The sequence below is a fragment of the Lentinula edodes genome (genome assembly GCF_021015755.1).
Source record: "Lentinula edodes strain Le(Bin) 0899 ss11 chromosome Unknown C8R40scaffold_57, whole genome shotgun sequence".
Classification (NCBI taxonomy): Eukaryota; Fungi; Basidiomycota; class Agaricomycetes; order Agaricales; family Omphalotaceae; genus Lentinula; species Lentinula edodes.
Genome location: NW_025764363.1, coordinates 166,541 through 189,888, shown reverse-complemented (window position 1 = coordinate 189,888; position 23,348 = coordinate 166,541). Strand labels below are relative to the sequence as shown.

Below are 23,348 nucleotides of genomic sequence, written 5' to 3'. Positions count from 1 at the left end.
TTCTTTCCCTCGGCAAAAAGAGCCGCTAAACAGCTTGCCAGAGGAGAAGACGAAGGTGATGATATTGGGTTCAAATGGTGAGGGTTCGAAAGATGAAAGAGAGGAAGGTCGTACAGTCCTCTCCTCACATCATCCCTCCCATTCGTTGAGAGTTCCTCTCCTCCTCCATCCTACCATTCATCTGATGATTCATTTTCAAATCAAACCGACCCCGCGATGATCCTTTCCGTGGTAAACGTCCTTTCGACCGCTATCAAAGCCAACGCTGCCGTGGTGCTGCAGATGCTTGATAAGCTTCCTGCTCTTGGAGTTGAGCAGAGGGCGATTGTGGAGGCGGTGTTGGAACTAGAAGATTCGGCGGCAACGGGTGTTGCGGGAGGTGATATGATGAATACAAGGGGCACGACGGAGATGGGCAAGTCCACGAAGTTTATGATGAATATGGACGTGGTACGTCTCTCTCTTTCCTCAAAAATTTCATCTTTAATCGCTGACTACTCTATAGGTTCCTCGTCTCTTCCGGCCTCCCAGATGGTAGGAGGAGGAATCACGGCGCCAGGCATCGTTGGGTCTGATGGTGACGACGAACTGCGTTTGCAAGATGCGTTTTCGAGGCCGCAAAGGTCTATACGGTTACAGGAAGTCCGTAGCATTGTTCGTCATTAAATGGAGATAGATGATTCTGTCTGTAATTAATGATCGTCTCAACCTTTCACAATGTTACTCTTTTGCATCATTCCCGCGTGGAATCCAATGACCTGTGTTCAACCAGTCAACTCAGTGTCAGACAGTCTTGTAGGCACGATGCGCGCATGCACATCGTCGCGATAAACATGGAATTACTCATCAAGATCTGGACATATAGCTCGTTTATCAGCTCCTAACTAACTACGGCTCCTCGAGATTGAGATCGCGCTCGAGATTGTGCTCGCTCGCGATGTATCTCGCGGGATTCGTACGTAGTCTGGGTACTTGTTAGGATCCAACTAGGTTTTCCGTTGCGCGTCAGTCGGAGCATTCTGTCACTGATTTTCGGGTGTATGACTGCATCTCCATCGAGGTCGACTGGATGCCAGCTCTTCCGTCCATTGTTACCCAACTTCCAAACCCAAACTTGGTAACAACCATCGTTCGCGTTTCGATGTATGTACACCGTCCCTTCCAATGACAGCGCTGGGACTGGCATAGGTTCCTCGAGATCTTCGTCACTCTGAGTTTCATAACACGGAGTGACGCCTTGACTGGTCCGAGAGGTGAACGGCGCAGTCCGTAATCTACCTGGATCAATTTTCCCCCCTATGATAGGAGGCGGTGAGGGCTTGATCTTGTACTTTGGTGCTTTCCGGCCAGATGCGAATGATACTGGTGGCGGAGAACTGGCACTATGTCCAGGCTCAACGGTTGCAGCGCGTGTAGGTTTCGGAGAAGTAGCTTTACCGCGCTGAGCCCCTGCCAATCATACATAAATGTTTTGTTCATGTGCTGCACTTCACCTTACCTGGCGTCGCGGCTGAGATGATTGCCTTCTTGCGACCTTAGCTTGCATTGTTCGAAGGTAAGCGGTACACGTACGATCGAAATGCTGGCCTGTTGATATTCTATGAGTTGTTGCGTTGTAAGGAACTAACCACGAATAATCGTACTCATCAGCCTCGTTTTCATTCACCTCCCATACCATACCATCATCATCCATGGTGAAGTAGCTGAAATCATATACACGGTCCATATAGAACATATTGTCCTGAATCTTGATTGAAATTTCAGTGCTATTCACTCAATCTTGAAAGACTTACAACAGGACGTAGTAGAGTAGCTTCGACGTTCATGGTAGCTCGCCTGCTTACTGTACGTTAGGGTGGCGCCGTGTATCTATCTATCTATCTATCTGTAAATTATTTAATGTATCAGATTTTTCCGTGAATTAGAAATTATCTTACGGTCATTGAACAATATTCTATCGAGCGGATCAGGATCGGACTGGTCCAGAAATTTTTGTGTGCATTCTGACCTATTCTGACCTGGATCTCCATCTCCAGTGGCTATCAGGCCAGGTAGTTGTATTATTTCGTCGGAGCGCTCAGCGCGCCAGATAGATCTCGTGACAGATAAGCCTCGTGACTAGTAGGTCTCGTGACTTTGTGCTTTTTTTTTTCTTTCTTAAGTCCAACTTAGCCTCCGCTTCTCCCTCGTCCTCGAACTGTTTAAGACAGTATTCCTTTAGCTTCCATTAAGGTAAAACCTGGTGGAAGTGTACTGCAGCCACTGGTAATAGCTCTCCTTCAAACTCCAACAAGGTAAGATCTAGTGGAAGCCGCTGGGATTCTCGTGTACTCAAAACTCTGTCAAAGTCTCAAAATTATTCATGATCTACTCCCTTGCAACATCGGAATCTCTAACCACAGAGCCTCCTCATTTTCATGCAGTGATAGACTCCGATGTTTTCACGTTCATTGGCCCAAAGCCGGCATCCTTTCCTTTCGTCCCTCCTAAGACAACACACTTAAAGCCCAGTCCTCGCGAAGCGACCATGCCAAACTTCTTCGCACCAGGATGGGTCACCTCGTCTCTCCCATACATGGGGTTTGCACCTAGCAGTAATCCATTTAAATGTGACTTCTTTCGCTGCTTGGACTTCAGTGCCCAGGCACTGCCTATTGTCGGTGATGCTGATTGTGGCTATGGTTTGAAGCCGTCGCTGAAAACAGACTGGGATTCACTAGAAAGGAATATAAGGGTCTTCCTTAGGGCCTGTATGAAGGTTAATGGAGTCGGCGTTCCAGACGACCTTCGACTATGGTCATTTCCTCTCCAATACGGATATTCACGAAGTTACACAACTCGTGATGATGCTCGCGCCGCTGCTTATCGATCTCGCCAAGCTTTCATCCCTCTAATAGCTTCTGTCTCATTTTTCCTTCACCTACTCTATCATATGCAGAACAAATGGGTGACGCTTCTCGCAACCGACACTCGGGTCGGTCTACCCAATCCAAACCCGTTTTGGAGCGCAAGACAAAACGCAGAAGCTGAACGCCGTCGCGGGCCAGTACCTTCTAAGTGGAATTGGCAAGAAAGGCTGCAGAAGGAGACCTTCATTAGTACCGAATGGTTGTCATATTTTTACGAAATCATGGAGATCCCTATGGTCGGGGTCTTCATGGATGTTCATAATTCAGGTTGTTTACCCTGGCTGAATATCTTCCTTGAAACCAAAATGCCTGTAGCACTATATTGGGGAACCGTGCAAAACTGGAGTATACCAGAAGCACTATCTCCTGCGCTACCGTTTCCAACTGGCGTCATGGTCAAGTCTCTGATCTCCAAACAATCTCCTTACTCTCCAATAGAACCAATTCTTCTCAACACCCAGCATAGCTCTACTCGTACCAGGCAGTTGCGTCTACCCCGGATCGATGGTGGAACTCAACCACGTAGAAATGAAGGTGTATTTGAGTTTCTCAAACGGCGAGCTAGTGACAAAGATAGGGCTATTGCTACTGAAAGTGCCAAGGATCGACAGTCTCGTCTTCAGCGTGAAGAAAATGCATCCAAAGATATGCCGCCAGGGCGCAAAGGAGCACGGGTCTACTATTGGGATTTGGTTGAGGGCATTCGTGTTCGCACTGCAGTCGGCAGATCTAATTATGAAGACATTTGGGAACGATATGGTCCGCGTCAAAGATGTTATGATGCTGTCGCAGATGAATGGGATATATGCACAGAGCTCAATCCGAATGATGAACCATCCTTTGGAGACAACGACGACGAAGATGACGACTATTTCATCACGCCACAATCCATAATAAACCAGGAAATTGACCATAACCATCATCCATCATCCTCCAATGCATATCTTGCGCGCCTTCAATCTTTCTCTCGCTCTCGCGATCCTGTTATATTCAATGAGGAGATTGACAACGTGGTCAAACATCGCTTCGGATTTATTCTTAGGGACAACCATTCTAACCGCCCGGTCAAGTTTTCTGCTGGTGTTTGGGGTCAAGCATTGGCTCTGATTGGCTATGGACGGCAGCCTAGACCTTCTCTTCGAAATAGCCAATCCGAACTGGCTCTTTGTAGTTTCCTTTTTGATCTTTTGAAAGCCACAAACTTAGCTTCCGCTCCGAGAAATTTTGATTTAGTGAGCTTGCAACCTCCATTGCCCTTCGAGGTGGACGTTCTACCTTCTCGCGACCGCCTCTACTTCCTGTTGCAGGCTCCAGAAGCTCATGATAATGAACCATTTCATCTTGCATTTTCCAGTGCTGGCACTGTGATGGAAATTGCACGACGTAATTGGGGTCCTCGAACTGCAGACCTTTTGCAGAACTTGATCAAAGGCGGATTTTCCTTCAATACATTATCCGTTTATTACCCACCTACCGGTTACCTTTCACCACCTCAGCGCAAATCAGTTCTTTTGGGACGTCGTCCCTGCGGGTTCTCACCAGGCTTGGAGGAGTATCACTCATATGAACACAGACGAGACATTTTCCTGCGTTCAGTGAGAGGTCGCGCAGCAATTTTAGCCGGTGGTTTGATTGCTCGTCTTGCTCGTGAGGTTGTCAATGTGAATGATGTTCTGGATGGACCTACTGAACGTGCACTACATGGGCAAAATGCACTCTGTGTTTGGGACCCCAGACAAAAGGCTGCTTTTTGGGATGACGAGTTGACTGAGGATGAGATAGACCTTATTTGCGGAACTTATGAAATCGCTACAGGTAGGTAGCTTTCTCGAAAAATCAGCAGCATATTTCTGACCATTAACGCAAGAAATCATGAGCAAGGACGGAGAACCTCAATATGCTATCAGATCATGGTGGCCCCGACCGATATCATGGAAATTTTGCGGACTCAATGTTGGATACTGGTCTAGTGATGCAGAGAATTGGTTTCAATCTCGTCTGAAAGGCATTCTTGAAAGACCTGGGTCGATCAAAATTCTTACCAATAATCAATGGCGATCAGCATTGAAGTTCAGTAAGGATGCCCCAAGACTTTCGCAAAAGAATGACCTCCTGGCAGCTGAATATCTGCGTTCATTCTTAAAGTTCTAGGTACTCTATCGCTTTTTACAAAAGAGGGTGAATTATATTTTGTTGTACGGGTAAACAAAAGAGTGTATCTATACCAAAGTGTAACGAACATTGTTTATGGAAAGAATGTTTCTTGAGATGAACAGGGTTGATAAACTGTTGGAAGGAAAATGTTGTCAATGAGCAAAGAAAGGTTAAATGAGGAATGATATGTATGAGACTGAACAAATGAGTGATTATTGAATAGGCGCCTCCTGTGGGGACGACAAACGAAAGGCTTAAGGAAAGTGGTGGTGATAAAATTGGGAGAGTAAGAAAATCATCAAAGGTCGTAAGGGTCATTGAGGACGGCATGACAGTCATTACAAGATAGAAGACAAATGATAGGTCGTTAACAGGGATATCAGACCCAACGATGCCTGGCGCCGTGATTCCTCCTCCTACCATCTGGGAGGCCGGAAGAGACGAGGAACCTATAGAGTAGTCAGCGATTAAAGATGAAATTTTTGAGGAAAGAGAGAGACGTACCACGTCCATATTCATCATAAACTTCGTGGACTTGCCCATCTCCGTCGTGCCCCTTGTATTCATCATATCACCTCCCGCAACACCCGTTGCCGCCGAATCTTCTAGTTCCAACACCGCCTCCACAATCGCCCTCTGCTCAACTCCAAGAGCAGGAAGCTTATCAAGCATCTGCAGCACCACGGCAGCGTTGGCTTTGATAGCGGTCGAAAGGACGTTTACCACGGAAAGGATCATCGCGGGGTCGGTTTGATTTGAAAATGAATCATCAGATGAATGGTAGGATGGAGGAGGAGAGGAACTCTCAACGAATGGGAGGGATGATGTGAGGAGAGGACTGTACGACCTTCCTCTCTTTCATCTTTCGAACCCTCACCATTTGAACCCAATATCATCACCTTCGTCTTCTCCTCTGGCAAGCTGTTTAGCGGCTCTTTTTGCCGAGGGAAAGAAGAGTCGGGTTTAGGTTCAGTTTGAGGAGCATTGGGGCGAGGTCTGGGAGGGTTTTAACGGATTGGATTGAGAGCGGGAGTCGGTGCGGGTGTGGATGCGTAAGGGGGAGGACTTGGAAGGGGAGGCGGCGGAAACAGAGATAGAGGGATACGAATGTACTCCCCACCCATACACGTTCGGCAATAGCGAAGATGTGGTGAGCATTCTCATCCCTCCGTTGACTTCAATACTGACGCACGAACGCATCTGAGCATAACGGTAGACTTTGATAAGGGTTGACTGTGACCAAGAATAAGTCGAAATATGGCTGCATAGATAGTCTTGAGTGAGGTGAGGAGATAGAATTTGAAGAACGTACATATAGTCCATGAACGGATAGTCGAGCGTGTGTGGAGAGGTTCCCAATGTTGATATTGTTGAGTTCAAGGCATAGATGAGAAGGATGAGAGAGAGAGAGCCCATGCACGAGTTAGCTCCAGTACATGGTCGAACGTGTGTGAAGAGGTTCCCAATGTTGAGAAGAGCCGTATTGTTGAGTTCAAGGCATATATGAGAAGGATGAGAGAGAGAGAGAGCCCATGCACGAGTTAGCTGCAGTACATGGTCAAAGTATTGGAGGAAGTATCGATGTCGAGGATGTCGAGTTGTTGATTGAAAACGGGCCGAAACCCGGACCAAACAAAGCGAAGACCAAACAAACAAAGAACTGATCATGATCGTGAGAGTTTAAGATATTCTTCGCTTCTTCCTTCATCTCTACTTGCTGCAGTGAGTGAAAACTCGTGTAGCACTCGGTGGTCATCCTTCAGTTCGGAACTCGTGTGGATATATCATGGACTAGGACGATAACGGGCAAGGTATAATAGGTTCACTCAGTCGCATCGTCGTTGATCACTTTCTCAGCCTCGACGTTCCCCTCAAGACGAATTCTCAACGCATTGCTGCAGCCGATCCTTCAACAGCGGGTATGTTTCTCCTCGCTCTGCTTTCATCGTTAATATTCATGACGCTCGTAGACCCGACATCCCTCGTACTACGAATTAGAGCTAACTCGTTCATGGATCACGCGCTGGTCTCTTTAAGTAGTACTTCTGCTTCTGCAAACTACTTCATGGAATCCAACCTCTTTCCTTGGTTATATTGACTGGCACCATGTACTTGAGCTAACTCGTTCATGGAGTGCGCGCTCTCTAACTTGCGGAAATCAAACTGGTTTCGGCGGCCTTGTCACCATGTACTTGAGCTAACTCGTTCATGGTCCCTGAGTCATCGTTCAGCGTTCAGCTGTCTCTCGCATTTCCTTAATTCCTAACCTTCAGGGCTTCTTTCTGCTACTTTGCCTCCATGTACTCGAGCTAACTCGTTCATGGAGTGCGCCCTCTCTAACTTAAATCAAACTGGTTTCGGCGGCCTTGTCACCATGTATTTGAGCCAACTCGTTCATGGTCCTGAGTCATCGCTCAGCTGTCTCTCCCATTTCCCTAATTCCTAACCTTCAGGGCTCTTTTCGATTGCTTTGCCTCCATGTACTTGAGCTAACTCGTCCATGGAGTGCGCTCTCTAACTCGCGAAAATCAGACCGCTTTCGGCGGCCTTGCCACCATGTATTTGAGCTAACTCTCATAATCCTGAGTCATCGTTCCTCTGTCTCTCGCTCTTCCTCAATTACTAACCTTCAGGAGTTCAGCGTTCAGCTGTCTCCACCCCTGCTTCCCCAGTCGCATCGTTGTTGATTACTTTCTCAGCCTCGACGTTCCCCTCAAGACAAATTCTCAACGCATGCTGCGGCCGATCCTTCAACAGCGGGTTCAGATTTATCTCGTTGTGAATTCTTGATCATCCCTCGAGGCTGCCATACACTTGAGCTAACTCGTGCATGTTCAACTCGAGGAAATCAGACTGTTTTCAGCGGCCTTGTCACCATGTATTTGAGCTAACTCGTTCATGGTCCTGAGTCATCGTTCCGGAAATCAGACATGGGCTTACTCGATCTTTTCACATCTTCTCAAGGGGTGTACCAGCAAGATTCTCAACCGAGATATACAAACAAGGCCAGACGTCCAATTCAGATTTATTTCGTTGTGAATTCTTGATCATCCCTCTGTAGGTTGAACCGGTCTCTATCATTCCAGGGAAAGATTGAAAGTCACTTGTTCTATATTTACGCTGATGTAGATTCCGGGAAACGGACGTAGATTCTAGGGACTTATGAACCGAGACATACCCTGTTGTATATATCCTTTTCACTTCCCCGCTCAACACACGAAACCCAGGACCGTCGGTGCGTCGAGCTCGCAACTCGATAGCGTGGGCTTTGGCTCTCAAGGTGCAGGAGAAGCACTTTGTTAGCTGCCCAAGTCCAGTAAGAGCCAAGCAGGCCACAGTGCGGTTACGCCTGTAATGGGGACTTGGTTTTTCCCTGACGGTCTTTCTCATAATTATGGGCAGAGTGTTCGCGTTAACTATATGTTTTATTTATCAATGGGTATATATATCAGTGTATCTGCTTTTCCCTAATCAATGCATCACTATCAGTTCAAATACCGACTTTTCTCAAATCCCAAAGGTCAAATAGTAGGTCGCCCGCCTGAGCCTTCAAAAGTCTGTAAATACCTAGGTAAATGATCGTAAGTCAACATGTGAAACTAATCCTTACTTTGGGCACAGGTAGAACATGTAAAATTGCATGATTATTGATCTCGAAGGGTGTCCAGACACAATGCGAAACTGCATATTTCAAGGGCACAGTAACTTGTACTGGGGTTGGTGTGGAAGGATTGCTTGGATCACAGCAAAGCCATCCCATCTTGAATTGTCGATACCAATCAGGAAGCACATCGGTGTCTAACGGATTCAGGAGATCCACAGAAGTATAGATCTCGGACACGGACAAATGAGGATCGTGAGGGTGTTGGTGAGCGTGGTAGAAAATTTGCTGAATTCGAGCAGCAAAGTACTGATTCCGCTGCAGTTCAAGGATGATAAAGCTGTTACGATGTTGGTGCTGGAATGATGTGTAGATAGCTCTGCCAACAGACACACCATCAACCTCTGTGACTTCAGTGGTCAAGTTAATGGGCCATTTCTCGGCTAAGACCTGATAATTCAGGCAAAGATAGTCCTGGATATGCTGCAATACATCCGAAGAAATAAGGACCTTTCGTGATTTGAACTTGGTTGATGTCCAAGCCAATGTCTGTGTATCAGCAAACATGCCCCGATGATCTTCACAAGCAATATCATCCAGAACGTTGAGAGTCTCCCCTATGCGGTCATGCAGCTCCTGACGGTTATCGATCAGCAATCTGAGATTGCCTAGTTGACAGTATGATGTCAACATGGTATTTTCAGCTTGACCTATATCATTCGCTGTTAGCAAAGGACCAAGGTGAAATATCTACATCAAAGAACTCAACCAATCCGTCTATTTGTAGTTGTGTCTCGCAGTTCGTGGTTGACCCGTTCAAATGCGGAGGTATCTCGAGCATGAAGTGGACCCATGGTTTGCAGAAATTCACCCATATGGAGGCTGTAATGCTGATTTGGCACAAATTCCCAGTTCGGAAACAGCTCTTGCAAAGTTGTCAAATATTGAAGCATCTCACTTGTATATGCTTCACTCAATTGCTTTGAGGTTGACCGTAGGTTGAGAATTTGTAATGCCCTGACCAAGTGGAGAAAATTCTGAAGCAGTGGTAGTTTTGTACCATCATTACCATAGGCCCAAACACGGATCAGAGTGACAACCAGATGAATGGTACAAATCACTTTCCAGTGATTAGCACTAAGCTTTCCACCACTTGGAGTACCCCAGGCAAGAGGTGCTGGTTGAATCAAGTAGGCAGAATGGAGCGTTGTATGTCGATTCTGACTTCCTCCATTATTGAACTGGTAAGTAGATTTCCAGAAAAAGGTGTGTGAGGAATTGGTGTGTCCCGATGTTCAGCATGCTGAATTCATCATGATTAGTCCTTCCTCCTTAAGGTACCAAAAAAGACAGTTTAAATACATACCCACAGTAGCAGATTTTCTGCCAGTAGTGCTTTGTCACCATAGGTTGGAACACTAAACTCCTTGCATAATCTCACAAGTGAGTCTTTGGCATACTTGGATAGAGATGATATAGATAGTGGTTTTGTATCTTCAAGGAACTTTCGTTTTAAAGCTTGGTATCCTGCACTATCAAATGAAGATTGAGGTACCATTTCTGGTAGGGGTTTTGATATGGAAGAATCTAAAGCAGGAGAAACTGCAGATGATACACCAGGAGCAGGGGAAGGAATAGGGGAAGGTATAGAAGATGGGCTGAGAGCAAAACTTCCTATTGCCAAATTTACTGATGAGCTAGGTGGGTTTGTTGAAGACACTGCAGAAGATGTAGAAGGTTCTCGAGCAGGTGTATCAGGATTATGGAAACCCTGATTGAGAACATGCATCCGGCGCTAATTTCAATATTAGTAACATCTATGAATTGAGAAAAAAGAACAGTTTACCCAGTAGTCAATCCGTGTGATCAAATGAGGTTTTGTATCAGTCAAGTTCCGCTTTTCAGACTTGCGATAAGGAATCCTAAGATCATCACATAAAGCATGCAGGTAGGCCTTAGTAACAGTTTGAGGGAGTAGTTTTTCAGTTTGTTGTTGGTTATCATGGTCAAGAAGTTTGGCCTTAAGGTTGGAGAACTTCTTTTCATCTACATGGTCCCGATCTGCCATTGGAACAGAATGAGCAGGTTCAGGATCCTTATTTGGGGTAGAGGGAGATGGAAGTATGGACTGGAGAGAAGATGCAGTAGACAGGACAGATGACTCCCTTGAGTCAGTATCCTGCAAGTGAAAGGTAAATTTCAATACATGAATGAATGTTAGAAAGTTATCTAACCATTTTTCTTTGTTTGATGGAAGATACAACAGATGATTCCCGGGAATGAGGTATAGTGTGGAGATCAATTGTAGAGGATTCCTGCACATATAAATTCATTTAATTAAAATTATAAAGCTATTTAAATGAACCAGCTTGCCATTTCTTTTCGTTTACCCTTCCGGGTAAGAGAAACATACTGTAGGGGAGGAATAATGGGTACACTTTCTTCACTAACAGACTTGCGCTGCCATATTTGTATATTAGAGATGTATGGATCTAGACCAAGATTGAATATCGCACCCAAGTTACAAGAGCTTCAATAAGCTCCTTTTTATTGCCATTGGTTCGCACATCCGGGAGACAAGAACATAAAAAAACTGTAGTATTTTTGTTGACCTTAGAATCAAGCCACTGTGATAAATTTTCTGGAGCTTTCCGAATTCCATCCCAGAGAGAGCAAAGAAGTGCGGCTGGTGGTTTGAATTTGGATTTCAATGTCGCTTTAGGTTTTGCATCACCTTCGATTCCTAAGACACCACGGACATGGGTTTCAGCAAGTCCTTTGCACAGGTGCATACTATCAATAACAGTATGTGCAATTGGGTTCCAGTAAGGTAATCGTAGTAATGCTGTCCATCGAACACCATATGTGTTGACAATGTGATCACGTTCTTCATCACTAGTAGCTTTGTGATATTCTTGTGCCCACAGTTGGTGCTTTTGGAGGTTACACTTTGGCCAAGTTGCCATGTCAATGTTGTTTATGTCAGATTTGAGAAGAAGACATTGGGTACAAAATAACTTGTGTGAATGTGAGCCAAATCCCGAGACATGGTGAGCGCCAACAACATCACAGACAATAGGAATCAGAATTCCACGCACAACATGCCCCAATGGATGAGAGCATGTTTGTGTGAAATAGATCCCATCCCAAAATGGCAGAAGCAAATCCACAATCCAATCCAGAATGTGATTGATATCATTCACATTGGGATCACCATTGAAGACGGTCACAAGTGCCATGTACCCTTTCTTATATCTGAGATGTTCTGGTAGGCAAAGATTCACCATATATATTGCAGTGGAACTGATGTGGGATTTCTCGTTTATGGATAGGGACAACAAAAAACGATTTCCGATCCTCTGTATTCGCCACAAAGTGGTACTGCATGCGACACATTTATCTAACTTCTTATCAGCTCGGTAAGATTCCTCATTGCGCTGAATGGATTGTGGTGAAAATCCGTGTAATTTGAAGCATTTTGGGCAGGCAAGACGGGCATGGCAATGAGGATCCAAGTCGTAATGATCAATTATGGTGTGGACGTCCTTTGGTAGGTTGGAGGCAGCATCAATAGCATTTGGACTTTCGGTTGCCCGGAGTATACCCCGATGTAATGCCAATACCACCCGCATGCGACGGATTGGTGTTTGCAGCAGCAGATGAATAATTGCAGCAGCAATATACAATGTCTCCAGAAGGGGGCTGAGGCGGGAAAAAGTCCGAAAGTAAGAGCCTAAAGGAGGGAGGTTTAAGTCAAGACAATTCGGGAATCAGTATAAAGCAGCAGACCCACGATTATCGATGATATGTGCACCAATTGGATCAGACTGCTGGATCCATTGGCTCTTCTTATGCTGATTCAAGGAAGTCAAAGCATCAAGTGCGTAATCTTCAAGTATGCTAGCTTCGTCTCCATCTCCACGGGGCATCAAACGCAGCTGGATGACTGCACCACAAAACCAGGCTTCGTGTTCAAGAAACTCTCAATTTGCTGGTGCGGTAGTTTTCAGAGCAAACTGACCACAGTTAGCTGAAGTAAGAGACTCCGGGTCGGGGAGTACAAAAGAGGTATCTTTATTTGGTGGTGAGATGAACACTAGTTTCGAGGAGGACTGTGAGGCGGCATGGGATCTTGCAAAGATCTCTTCTTCCAACATTGACAGCAAGCTGGTAGATACATGGGTTTCTAGACAAGGGCTTGGATTGTGGGTAGATGAAGTATGGGGAGGCATCAGCGACTCTGCATTTAAATTGGGTGATTGTTAAGATCATGTACACCGTGTAACCGTGCCAAAGCCACAAGGTGTCTAAGTGCGGAAGACAAGTGGGACAGTAGTGAAGTTATTAACAACACTGCCGTTACGCCGTTAGTCCCCGGAGATCGAGAGTATAGAGAGAAGTCGGAGCGGCGGTAACGCCGGTGACAAGGAGCGAACCAGAGAATGTCTAAGTCCTAAGGTTATAGTAGAAAGTACTTCAAGGCGATGAGCCTGAAGACTTAGAGGAGCACAGAGTTAAGGAGGAAATCTAAGTCGATAATTAAACTGAGGAACTACAGTAGCGTACAGGCAGTATTTATATCTACGGATCGGCGCATCGGTGCAGAGTGCCAGACTAACTACTAGGAGCTATATGAGTAGTACCTGCAGGGTAAAGTAAAAGACAATAAGGAGGGACTAGAACGAAAGGGTATGTGTAGTGAGAAAGAACAATAAGAGTAAGATTACAATAAGAGGTGGATCTTCGGAGTACCGAGCGGCGGAATGGAAGCCCGAGGCATGGACTTGACAGTGATCGTAATCCACATAGATCTGACAATGACATGAAACAAGGACAATCTGAGATGAAAAGGGGTGTACTTTTTATGATAGCAACGTTGGAGAAATGGTGTCCCGAGAAACGAGCAGAAGTCCACCAGATGCACGGGTTTTTACCCACTGCAGTAACCAGTTAGATAATGATAGAACAAAACACTGCATGCAATGACTAATAAGTTTGCACAGCTTAGCTAAAACTTATAAGATACTGTCGAAAAATGAAAGCCCAATAAGATTGCGGACTTATGAAAGGACTTATTGAAGATAAATGTGACAACCCTGTCACATATGTTTTATATAATAAAGAATAACAAATGTCCGCATTTGTCACACACTTCCGACATACTTCATCACATCCAGACTAAGCTTCAACACACTTGAACATGCTTCACACCCTTCCAACATACTTCATCACATCCAGACTAAGCTTCAACACACTTGAACATGCTTCACACCCCTTTGGACATTCTCCAACATGTCCTGTCATATAATTATTGTATAAGTTTTTGACTATTTCATTTTATTTTGCCTGCCTTATTTGTTCCCCTGTCACACAAGTTCCCAATATGTATTCCATAAGTTTCTCTTCTGTACTACATCAGTATCCTGCAAATTTCGGATATAAAACCCTACCTATCAGGTACTTATTTAGTACTTTGTTGGATAATTTTTCCTATAAGTCTTGTACTATTGTTTTTAAAGTATGTGACCTTATTTAATACTTATAGTTTCCGAAAATTCCATTTGTATCCCATAAGTTCCACATTTGTTATTCTTTATTATGTAAAACATATGTGACAGGGTTGTCACATTTATCTTCAATAAGTCCTTTCATAAGTCCGCAATCTTATCAGGCTTTCATTTTTCGACAGTATCTTATAAGTTTTAGCTAAGCTGCGCAAACTTATTAGTCATTGCATGCAGTGACAGTTTTCCATTGATGACATTGTGTACTATGCTCCGATGTTAATATATTCTCCTTAAATAGATCTTCAAACTTACCATGTACAGCTGATGATTCGAATTCGACATTCTCTGGATCAGGAAAGCGCAGTCTTGCACAGATGTCTGATGAAATCACACGTCCATTCCGATGATGAGACTGATCAAGAAAAGCCCCCCGCCAAGAGAGCTCGTGCGAAGAAAAAGTCAGTCGAGGAACGCAAATCGATTCTGGAGGATGATCAATGGGTCTCGAAAGTTGTGAATGACCGTGAGGTTAAATGTGGTGGATGTCTCAAACCAATTAAGCTCGGAAGGTCATATGAGCTCAAGAATTGGACCGCTCATCGTGAATTGTACCCTCGCATCACTCAACAGAAACGGGTCTGAAGTATAGTCAGAACCTCTGCCCCTTTACATAAGGTCAAGCATACCTACGCCCCTACAATGAATTGAAATGCTTTGTGAAGCTCAATAACAGTGACACTATTACTTCATTCTTCAAGATTGCGCGCAAACCCACTCACGCTTCTGTTTCTCAAGAATTGTCAGGGAAATTGGAAGGACCTACCATCTCAGCAAAGAAGTTCACGATGAAGACTGTCAAAGCTGTGAGTATTCAGTAGTTATTCAGTGAACTCTCATTGAGTTTGTTGCTTATCATCATACAGGAGCCATCGATTCGGTCTATGCTTTCTCCATTGAACCCAGCTGAAAATGTAACATCAAGTCCTATAAAGAAAAAAGTCTGTGTACATCTCAGAAGTCCTCAGTATACTGCCTATCTCGAGCTGACAAGGACTCAAACGTTCGGAGGTATATCCTCTCAAGCTTTCGCTATGTAAGATGGCTGGCCGTCTATTTCCCTATAAAGTTTTCCCTCAAACTAAAGTCAGCATCATGAACCCCGATGATGAGGTGATCCCGGTCCCTATTGACAAATGTCTAGATAGCGATGTCAATAAATGGACAGAGACGGAATGGAAAAAGGCAGTACTCACCATATCTGCATTCGCTCGATGGGAGGTTGATATTTCAGGAGGTTTTATCGAGTCAACAGTTTGCGAGCTTCAGACACACAACAGTGATGCTGTCTGCAATTTGTGTAGGGCTATCAGCAAGGACGAATCATTCAAGCGTTCAGTACAGAGGGTATGTGGATTCAAGCCTTGATTGATTGTGATACTTATGTCATTTCGAATTCATAGAAAAACCATGAAGCAGGCTTATCACTGGAAGAACGACTCAAAAAATCCCGGCTCCGTGAAATACACTCTAGTCTTACTACTGATTGCCTCCAGAAAATTGAGCAACACCATATGAAAGATCTTCTTGATGACAAGATTCTTTTTGATATCAATGACTCGCTCAAAACAGATGATCCTCACGACTGTTTTTTGCGCCTCTGGTCTCATGCGAAAGAAGGGAATCTTGGCAAACACGAACATGTTGTTGAGATTTGTGCCTCTTTGGAGGACAGAGTGAGGCGAGAGTCTTCAGATAATCCGAAATTAAAATATGGAATTCAATATGTGCAAAATGTGATCAACTACATGATGCTGATGCGGGGGTATGGTCACAACTCTCATCAGCAATACACTATCTTCACATCAACATTTGGGGGTCCAAGCTCTTGCCAGCTTCAGTGAGTGCACCTTTTGTATTTCAATTATTTCGAAGTGACTGGTTGATTACTGGTAGAACACTATGGTCAAGATCAGTAGATGTTCCTACAAAATCCTTATTTAGTCTTCGAAAACATGGCTCGCGTAAAATGATACTATGACTCCCTTAAGTACTCGGGGCCAGTCATAGCAGCCTCAGACTGTACAAAGGTCAAGAAGCGATTGAATTTCTCAGTTCAGTTTGTTTGCCATATTCTGGCTTCACACAAGGCCCGTATTTGCCATTGCATAATTCGATATTTCCGGATTCGTTCACACGAGAGGTCATATTGTCTTCCTCTGGTGAAGTTGGCGATACAGCACATGTAGTAGGTACGGGAGGATTAAGCGTTGGAAAAGATGAAGACAGAGATTCTTCCGAGGTCGGACAAGGATTTGGCAATGTGTTTGTGTCGGGACTCGAGGTTCTGACAGCGCTACGTAAACCTTCATGACGGGGTTGTAATTCAGCCAGTGTAACAAAACTGTCAGACAACGAGTTAGTCCAGATGTTCTTATGAATGATACGTAGAGGGCGAAATACGATTGACGAAAGACGAAAGACAATAGGCGATGATCAGGCAAGAGCCAGATGAGAACGATAGGCAAGAGCCAGACAAGAATGGTGGGTGAGAACAATGGGCGAGATACAATAGACAAAATACAAGACAAAGACGAATGAAGCGTTACGTTTCCGAAGGATTACTCCTTATATGAAAAATCACAATTGTGTTTGTTAATGAGGTATTAATGGAGGTTATGTTTTTGGGCGTGGTGGTCTTTTGAACCTCCCAACCCTACAATCAAGCTTGAAACATAGTAAAAAAAAAGTGGAAACCTGCGATGCTCGCAGGTAACACTAATCGGGACTCACAAGAGGACCAGATACTAGGAATCGGCTATGATTGAGAAGAGCAAGGGAAAGTCGAGAGAGATATGGGATACAAGTGGGTACTCTATGTGAAATAGATGGAGGTAAGCGGATGAGATACGTCTAAGAGGCTAGTGCTGTATATATACTGTGATGTGTCACGTTTGTGACTATATGCGTCTCCGTAGTAAACTGTATGTTTACAACAATGTCTCTTCAGGAAGTTGAGGTTGATTCACTCAGGTTCGCGCTGTGATAATCAAGGTCAGTCATCATACTGGTTTATGCATGCATCAATTTTACAAGCCCTATCACAGGTGCCAATCCCTCAAAGTCCTCCAATCGTAGTCGCCCTATTACCTACTGCAGGTAAAGAGGATGCCAGTGATATTCATACCCTACATATATGTCTCATCACAATGGCTGGTCAGCTCAACCTGCTTATTCTTGCAATGGCTGCAGATGGTGCTGCTACCGAGCTTACCGTGCAAAGTCTCATGGACCAAGAACAAACAGAACTGCCCCCATTGGTCTACGAGAACCTGCCATATGGCATCTGACTGTCTGTGCCTGTCTTTAAATCTGGTCCTCTCATTTCTGTGACTGACGCACCTCATGCACAAAAGACTGCTCATTACCAACCTCAGCATGGTACACATACCACAAGTCTGGGAACTGGTTATCTTGTCAATCAGTCGCTCATTGATATTTACTCACTCAACGGAGCCGGTCTTCAGCTTCGAGATGTCGACAATGTGGACAAGCAAGATGATGGTGCTGCCCGCCGGGTTTTTCATTTCAATGTTCTTCAATTGATGACGGAGACTGAAGATGTTCAAACAAAAATCAAGGCAGGATTTGAGGGTCCATTTGTTTATATATTTGTCCTAGGCAAGATACTTCATTTCTTTGTATATGTATTTATCTCAACTCAGCTGTTTAGGCACCCTTTTCGAGGCATGGATGAATCCAACAATGTCTACCAAAGACCGTGTTCTGGCAGCTCTTCGTGCGCGATTCTGGTTGAACCTTGTAAACCATCATATCTTGGACCTTTCAAAGAAATTTCCGGATTTATATTCAATAAAACGATCATTCATCTCTCCCCCTAGCTTGCGTATATTCAATCGCCTCTGCAACACTCTAGTGCTGGTCACACTTGCATATTTCTCTTGCTCGTGCCTGAATATCCTTGTCAGCATGGCTTATAACAAGGCTGTCCATCTGTGCCGTGATATTCTTATGAATCCCGCACACCGAAAACCCTCTTTCGCTAAGCAACCTTTGTTGCACATTGCATCAGAAGTAATACCCGGAGTCTTGGATAGCTCACTGGACGAAGATGAGTCTTCCGACTTTGAGTTGGACAATGAAGTTGTCGAAGACAAGGATGAGGGTGGTGGTCATAATATTGACTCAGATGATGAAGCCAATGAGTTGCTTGCAATTGATGACGATGAAGATGCTGCTGATACGCACGAGAGATTCAACTGTATTGCTGGGATCACTGCCAAAGACACTGCAAAATATTCCGCACTGTGTACTGATCTTCAAGACATTATTTCCGAAAATGAGTTTCATAACACTGATATTGGTATCCTGTTACCATGTGCTGCCTCACTTATTCCTATTCAGTCAGACTTGGTTCTCTCGCAGCTGGTTTCCTTACCTGTGATTGAATTCAGCAAACTCTTAGACCGCAACACATCAAAAATCTCCATTGCTGCCTGTGTGAAGGAGCGTCAGTTGTGGCAGTCTGCAACAGCCGCTAAGTCTGAGCATACAGTCAAACTAAGTAACAAGTATGCTCTAGGGAAAGTCTTGGCTTTGACACATGAACAAATCAAACAGATCTCACCAAAGGAGGCCTCCCATAGATTACGCATTGCTCAAGACTTGAATGCAGATTTGCAAAGTCAACAGAAGAAGACTCGGTGACAAAAGCGATGGTTAGATGTTGCAAAGAATATCGAGAAAGTATTTGCCTCTTCTGAAGGTAAGAGGGTGCCATTCATAATTCATTGTTTTGTTCTGATTAAATTCTTATCATTAAGTATTACGAAATATTGGGTCAAAAAATGTCACCAGTCTGTGTCCACTCATGCCAAACAATTTTGTTATCATATGAACGACGAAACGGATGTACATTGGGCAAGTTTTGGACATCTACAAAAAGCTCAAAGCTCTCGCTACGGTTCACTCCCAAAGGCAACTGACCTCTTGGGTTTGTCCTATCTTTTGCTTCAGGTGTACCTTCCTTTAGGAGTACCAGTGGTCAGTTTTTCTTGACTGTTTACTTAGTCTTGCTATTGCTGACAATTCAAGAAGCACAAAAATGAATCTGATTCCGAATCAGAGAGTAACAGTGAATCAGGACTGTCGGAGCAACGATTTTCATGCTCAGTTTCTGGTCACAAGTATCATCTACATACGCATGCATCGGCTGCCAATGTCCTCTATCATTTAGGCACAAATACACTGTCTGGTCCTTCCGCTGCCATGAAGTTGAACAAGTGGGCAGGGCAAAAATGGAGTGCATTTCAGAATTGTGAGGCTAGGGAGACACTCAAGACTCTTCCGCCTCTCAAAATTAGAATACCTGCTAGGAATAAGTTGGGAACCACTATTTAAAGCCTCGTATGACCGTATCAGGGTGTAGGAAGGTGTAAGAACTTGTAGGAGCTCATTGGAGAAAAAATTGCAATTTTTTGACTTTCATGTGATTAGCCTTGTCCGTAATAGCGTATTTTAGGCCCAAAACATTGTGTAGATTACAGCATTTGCCCGGACAGGGTTCTGGTGGAGCTTCCGGGGGCCTCAAAGTGTTGACAAAACTCTCTTTGTTCAAATCCATCATCATCCTCGAATTTTCTCACAATAGAAAAGCGGAATTCACGTAGAATATGAGTACTAAAAATACTATTGGAGGTGGGGAACCACCTTCTCTTCATGAACCAAATATACATCACATGAATGGATGCCCTAAGACCCCAGAAAGGCCTTCCTCGCTGCTGGGGAAAAGAATGGAGCCATCAAACATGCCAAAAAAAAGACAGAAATGAAATATGCCAACCAAAATCCCCACTAAAGCGGCACAGGTGAAGACTTCACAGATGCGGAGGAAGGAGCAATAGAAGACGTACCACCACAAACATTGAATCCAAACCTTTACCCCTCTCCAAATCAGCATCTCACACAGATACCTTCGAATACGCCCTCAACCTCATTAATTTCATCATGGGAGCAGAACACTTAATAGAATGGTCAGACAGACTAAGCCATAAAGCTATATGGATGACTGAAATACTCCTGTCATGCACACCAGCAATATGCCCGGAAGGACCACTCTACAGTTATATACCAGGACAATAGCACAACAATAATTCAGGAGCTCTGACAACCATCTAAGTGACTTGATTCCATGGAAAGGTAGCAAACCAACTCAACCAATCCAATCCCGGGACTCGCTAGTACAAGAACACCAAAAGATTCACCAGGGATAGTGTCTGTCCAAGCCTCCGGCCCAGTTTATGCCCCCAAACTTAGGAAATCCTTGCCTACATTATCCCAGAGCCATGCCTGTGAGCCCGAATCACCTCTTGACTGCAACCACCTAGCCTGACTTGTAATCTCCCTAAGATGTGACACACCTCGAAAGAATTTCATTACTCGAGCAGCGGTAGCCAAGATCAACAAGCGCTTGAGCAATGCTGTTGGTTCTCAATCAGAAAAAGAGAAAATCCAGGTAACGTCAGCTACAAATAACTATAAAGGCAGCATTGTCCTCACCACGCTCAAACACCAATGAGGAAACCAGCTTGAGCCACTGGTACACCTCTTCCTAGACATCCTAACCAACGAACCACTCTCAGAAATAAAAATCCAAACTGATGAACCTTGCATGAAAACCCAAGTTAATGGAGTGCCTACTGGCTGAGACAAAGGAGAGACATTCACCCCAGCAGATCTGCAAGTGTTTCTACTAGCGGACAACCCGGTGTTCAAAACAGTCCAACTGGCAGACCCACCTTACTGGATGAGAGCTTCAGAGAACTTTAAGGAAATTGATTACTTGTCATTTGTTCTCTCCTTCCACAACCAAGAGGATGCCAAAAAGGTATATGCAAAGGGAAAACTGATTATTGCAGGACGGGGCTGCACACTGAAACCTCACGCCCCACTACTGCCAACACTGCAATGTACATGTTGCTGGAAATTTGGGCATCATATCTCAATCTGCAAAGAGAATATCCGATGCTGCAAATGCAGCGGCCCCCACCCCAAGACATCCCACACCAACAATTCTGAAGCACTTGAATGTGCAAACTGTGAAGGAGAACATGCAGCCAATGTAAGGCTGTGTCCTCAACAAGCCCACTTCTTGAAAGTTGCTCAGGACAACAATGGAAAGGGAGCAGCGAAGACGAAGAACACTGCTGGTGGCAGCAAGAAGACCACAGCACCGGCACCAGATGGGTGGAGTACAGTATGCCAGGGGACATGGTACCATTGTCATCCCACCAACACATCCACGTCCAAATGAAGGACGATATAGATTACCAGATGGGTCGCAGATGGATACTCAACCAGATCTGACTATGAAAGACACTAGTATGTGCTCATCTCAATGAAATTCCCAACCTATCAGAATCTTCCACTTAAACACTAACTGAAGTAACCAGGTTTGTCACACAGCACTCAACACTTTTATTGACAGATACAATATTGTTTTAATCACTGAACCATGGTTGGGCTCAATTGGGAACAACAGTATGTAAGACCTGGGTCAGAATAGGTCTTAGGGTAGGTTTTAGTATAAGGGATTTATGTTGTAGCATGCTAGGAGCAAGCTGGAGCTTGAAGGGAGCTACAGTAACCGCAACCAAGGACTGGGAATGACCTACAAGTAGTTCAGATTGAAAGGATTGACCTTTGAAGAGGTTTCTAGGAGGTCCTGGGAGGTCCCTAGGACATCAACGGGGCTAGAGGTTACTAGGAGCTAGGGAACGTCGGACGGCTACGTAGTTCCAGTTGTAGTAAATAGGATTGACAGTACAGGATCATGATAGATTGTAGAGGTAGGGAGTTCCGGACGTAAGAGCTCCCGATGGAATGGAATCTCGAAAAGTGGAGGTAGAGGCGGACATCCTCAAGCATTGGAGGCAGTAACAGAGAAGTGATACGTAGTTCGACATAGGGGATAGCTTCAATGTTAGCTAGATCAAGGTTCCTGAGCTTGTGGAGCACTTGGGGAGCTTGAGGAGGTTTGAGGGAGGTTGGCTCACCAAAACAATAGATGTTTGGGGAGCTTTAGTATTGCTTGAGGGAGCTTGAAGACTCACTCGGACTGCTTAGGCGTGAGGTAAAAGAAATCCTTATAGTTAGCAGGTACAAAGGGACAGGGACTGGACCTATGCAAAAGGGTGTGTGTTCAAAATATACCAAGCTAGGGACATTTATGCTACGAGGGTACTTATATATGCAAGAGGAATGAGCAAGGAGACATTATAGGAAGCAAGCATCCAAAGGGGATGGTGTGCAGCATGGAATTCATGAGGCTGGGTTGATAAATTGTTGACAGTGTATATGGGGGGCCATCCCGGTTATGAGAGGTCTATGGGAGGTTCGTTAAGAGTTGTGGGAGGTCCATGGGAGTGGGAGGAAGAGTTATGGGAGGTCCGTGGGAGGATGGGAGGTTTGTTAAGACAATTGGATGGGCTGATCTGGGTAGTTCTGTAGTGTAGGAAAGGGAGCTCTACTGACAGGGCATGACACTGTGCTTGGACACCAATCTTACCAGTAGGAATGGTACAAGCGGGAACTTGACCACAGGTAATGGCATACACTAAATGACACCCTGACTACAAGATAACCCTCAGATTAGACCTTGCACATGACCTTGACATCCAAATCATTGACATTTCACAAGGGACCCACCCAGTCACCACCATTATTAACCTCTACTCACAACCATGAGCAAAATCCAGCCATGGGTGACAGAGACCAGATGCCTCGGAGCAACTACAAAAGATATAACTCCCAGTGACTACACCTGTCATCATCTCAGGTGACACCAACCAACACCACAATGACTGGAGTCTGATCCGAGTCACTCCAACTCTCAAAACTCAACAATTCATCAACTGGCTTATGGATGGAGGATTCATGCTGATGTATGAGAAAGGTGTACCCACATACTTTGAACACAACTCACAAGGTGCATCATCTACAATCAATCTCACTTTTGTAAACCCAGTAGTGCATGCACTTGATGCAGCTCAAGAGTGGACAGTAGATGCCAAGAGCAGCTGTGGTTCCGACCACCATGCCCTGTGATGGGTTATAGACTTTGGAGGTGGAAGTTGAGAATGTCCTTGGGTTAAAATACAA

The 23,348-nt window shown here is 44.7% G+C and overlaps 9 protein-coding genes across 9 annotated transcripts; 5 read left to right on the top strand and 4 right to left on the bottom strand.

Annotated features, from left to right (window-relative positions):
• Positions 1 to 216: 216 nt before the first annotated feature.
• C8R40DRAFT_1074206 (uncharacterized protein) lies at positions 217 to 666 on the top strand (the record flags this gene model as incomplete). Its single annotated transcript, XM_046226680.1, has 2 exons — positions 217 to 450; positions 532 to 666. 2 exons carry the CDS (start codon positions 217 to 219, stop codon positions 664 to 666), a joined length of 369 nt encoding a protein of 122 aa, XP_046080349.1.
• Positions 667 to 880: 214 nt separating this feature from the next.
• On the bottom strand, positions 881 to 1,826 carry C8R40DRAFT_1074205 (uncharacterized protein; the record flags this gene model as incomplete). The annotated part of the gene is made up of 4 exons (XM_046226679.1): positions 881 to 1,449; positions 1,499 to 1,534; positions 1,573 to 1,747; positions 1,794 to 1,826. 4 exons carry the CDS (start codon positions 1,824 to 1,826, stop codon positions 881 to 883), a joined length of 813 nt encoding a protein of 270 aa, XP_046080348.1.
• Positions 1,827 to 2,362: 536 nt separating this feature from the next.
• Positions 2,363 to 5,060, top strand: C8R40DRAFT_1176923 (uncharacterized protein; the record flags this gene model as incomplete). The annotated part of the gene is made up of 2 exons (XM_046232595.1): positions 2,363 to 4,724; positions 4,777 to 5,060. The coding sequence occupies 2 exons, from the start codon at positions 2,363 to 2,365 to the stop codon at positions 5,058 to 5,060; spliced, it is 2,646 nt and encodes an 881-aa protein (XP_046080347.1).
• Positions 5,061 to 5,479: 419 nt separating this feature from the next.
• Positions 5,480 to 5,801, bottom strand: C8R40DRAFT_1176922 (uncharacterized protein; the record flags this gene model as incomplete). The annotated part of the gene is made up of 2 exons (XM_046232594.1): positions 5,480 to 5,512; positions 5,568 to 5,801. The coding sequence occupies 2 exons, from the start codon at positions 5,799 to 5,801 to the stop codon at positions 5,480 to 5,482; spliced, it is 267 nt and encodes an 88-aa protein (XP_046080346.1).
• Positions 5,802 to 6,032: 231 nt separating this feature from the next.
• Positions 6,033 to 6,479, bottom strand: C8R40DRAFT_1176921 (uncharacterized protein; the record flags this gene model as incomplete). Its single annotated transcript, XM_046232593.1, has 2 exons — positions 6,033 to 6,324; positions 6,376 to 6,479. The coding sequence occupies 2 exons, from the start codon at positions 6,477 to 6,479 to the stop codon at positions 6,033 to 6,035; spliced, it is 396 nt and encodes a 131-aa protein (XP_046080345.1).
• A 2,949-nt stretch (positions 6,480 to 9,428) lies between these two features.
• On the bottom strand, positions 9,429 to 11,903 carry C8R40DRAFT_1059828 (uncharacterized protein; the record flags this gene model as incomplete). The annotated part of the gene is made up of 2 exons (XM_046225306.1): positions 9,429 to 9,884; positions 11,259 to 11,903. The coding sequence occupies 2 exons, from the start codon at positions 11,901 to 11,903 to the stop codon at positions 9,429 to 9,431; spliced, it is 1,101 nt and encodes a 366-aa protein (XP_046080344.1).
• Positions 11,904 to 14,552: 2,649 nt separating this feature from the next.
• On the top strand, positions 14,553 to 16,072 carry C8R40DRAFT_1176919 (uncharacterized protein; the record flags this gene model as incomplete). Its single annotated transcript, XM_046232592.1, has 5 exons — positions 14,553 to 14,772; positions 14,847 to 15,034; positions 15,095 to 15,264; positions 15,320 to 15,575; positions 15,632 to 16,072. The coding sequence occupies 5 exons, from the start codon at positions 14,553 to 14,555 to the stop codon at positions 16,070 to 16,072; spliced, it is 1,275 nt and encodes a 424-aa protein (XP_046080343.1).
• A 1,485-nt stretch (positions 16,073 to 17,557) lies between these two features.
• C8R40DRAFT_1024270 (uncharacterized protein) lies at positions 17,558 to 18,005 on the top strand (the record flags this gene model as incomplete). Its single annotated transcript, XM_046223054.1, has 2 exons — positions 17,558 to 17,791; positions 17,850 to 18,005. Coding segments are annotated over 2 exons (390 nt in total), but the record flags the coding sequence as incomplete, so codon positions are not given.
• Positions 18,006 to 21,361: 3,356 nt separating this feature from the next.
• Positions 21,362 to 21,868, top strand: C8R40DRAFT_1074200 (uncharacterized protein; the record flags this gene model as incomplete). Its single annotated transcript, XM_046226678.1, has 3 exons — positions 21,362 to 21,569; positions 21,730 to 21,761; positions 21,794 to 21,868. 3 exons carry the CDS (start codon positions 21,362 to 21,364, stop codon positions 21,866 to 21,868), a joined length of 315 nt encoding a protein of 104 aa, XP_046080341.1.
• Between the last annotated feature and the right edge of the window lie 1,480 nt (positions 21,869 to 23,348).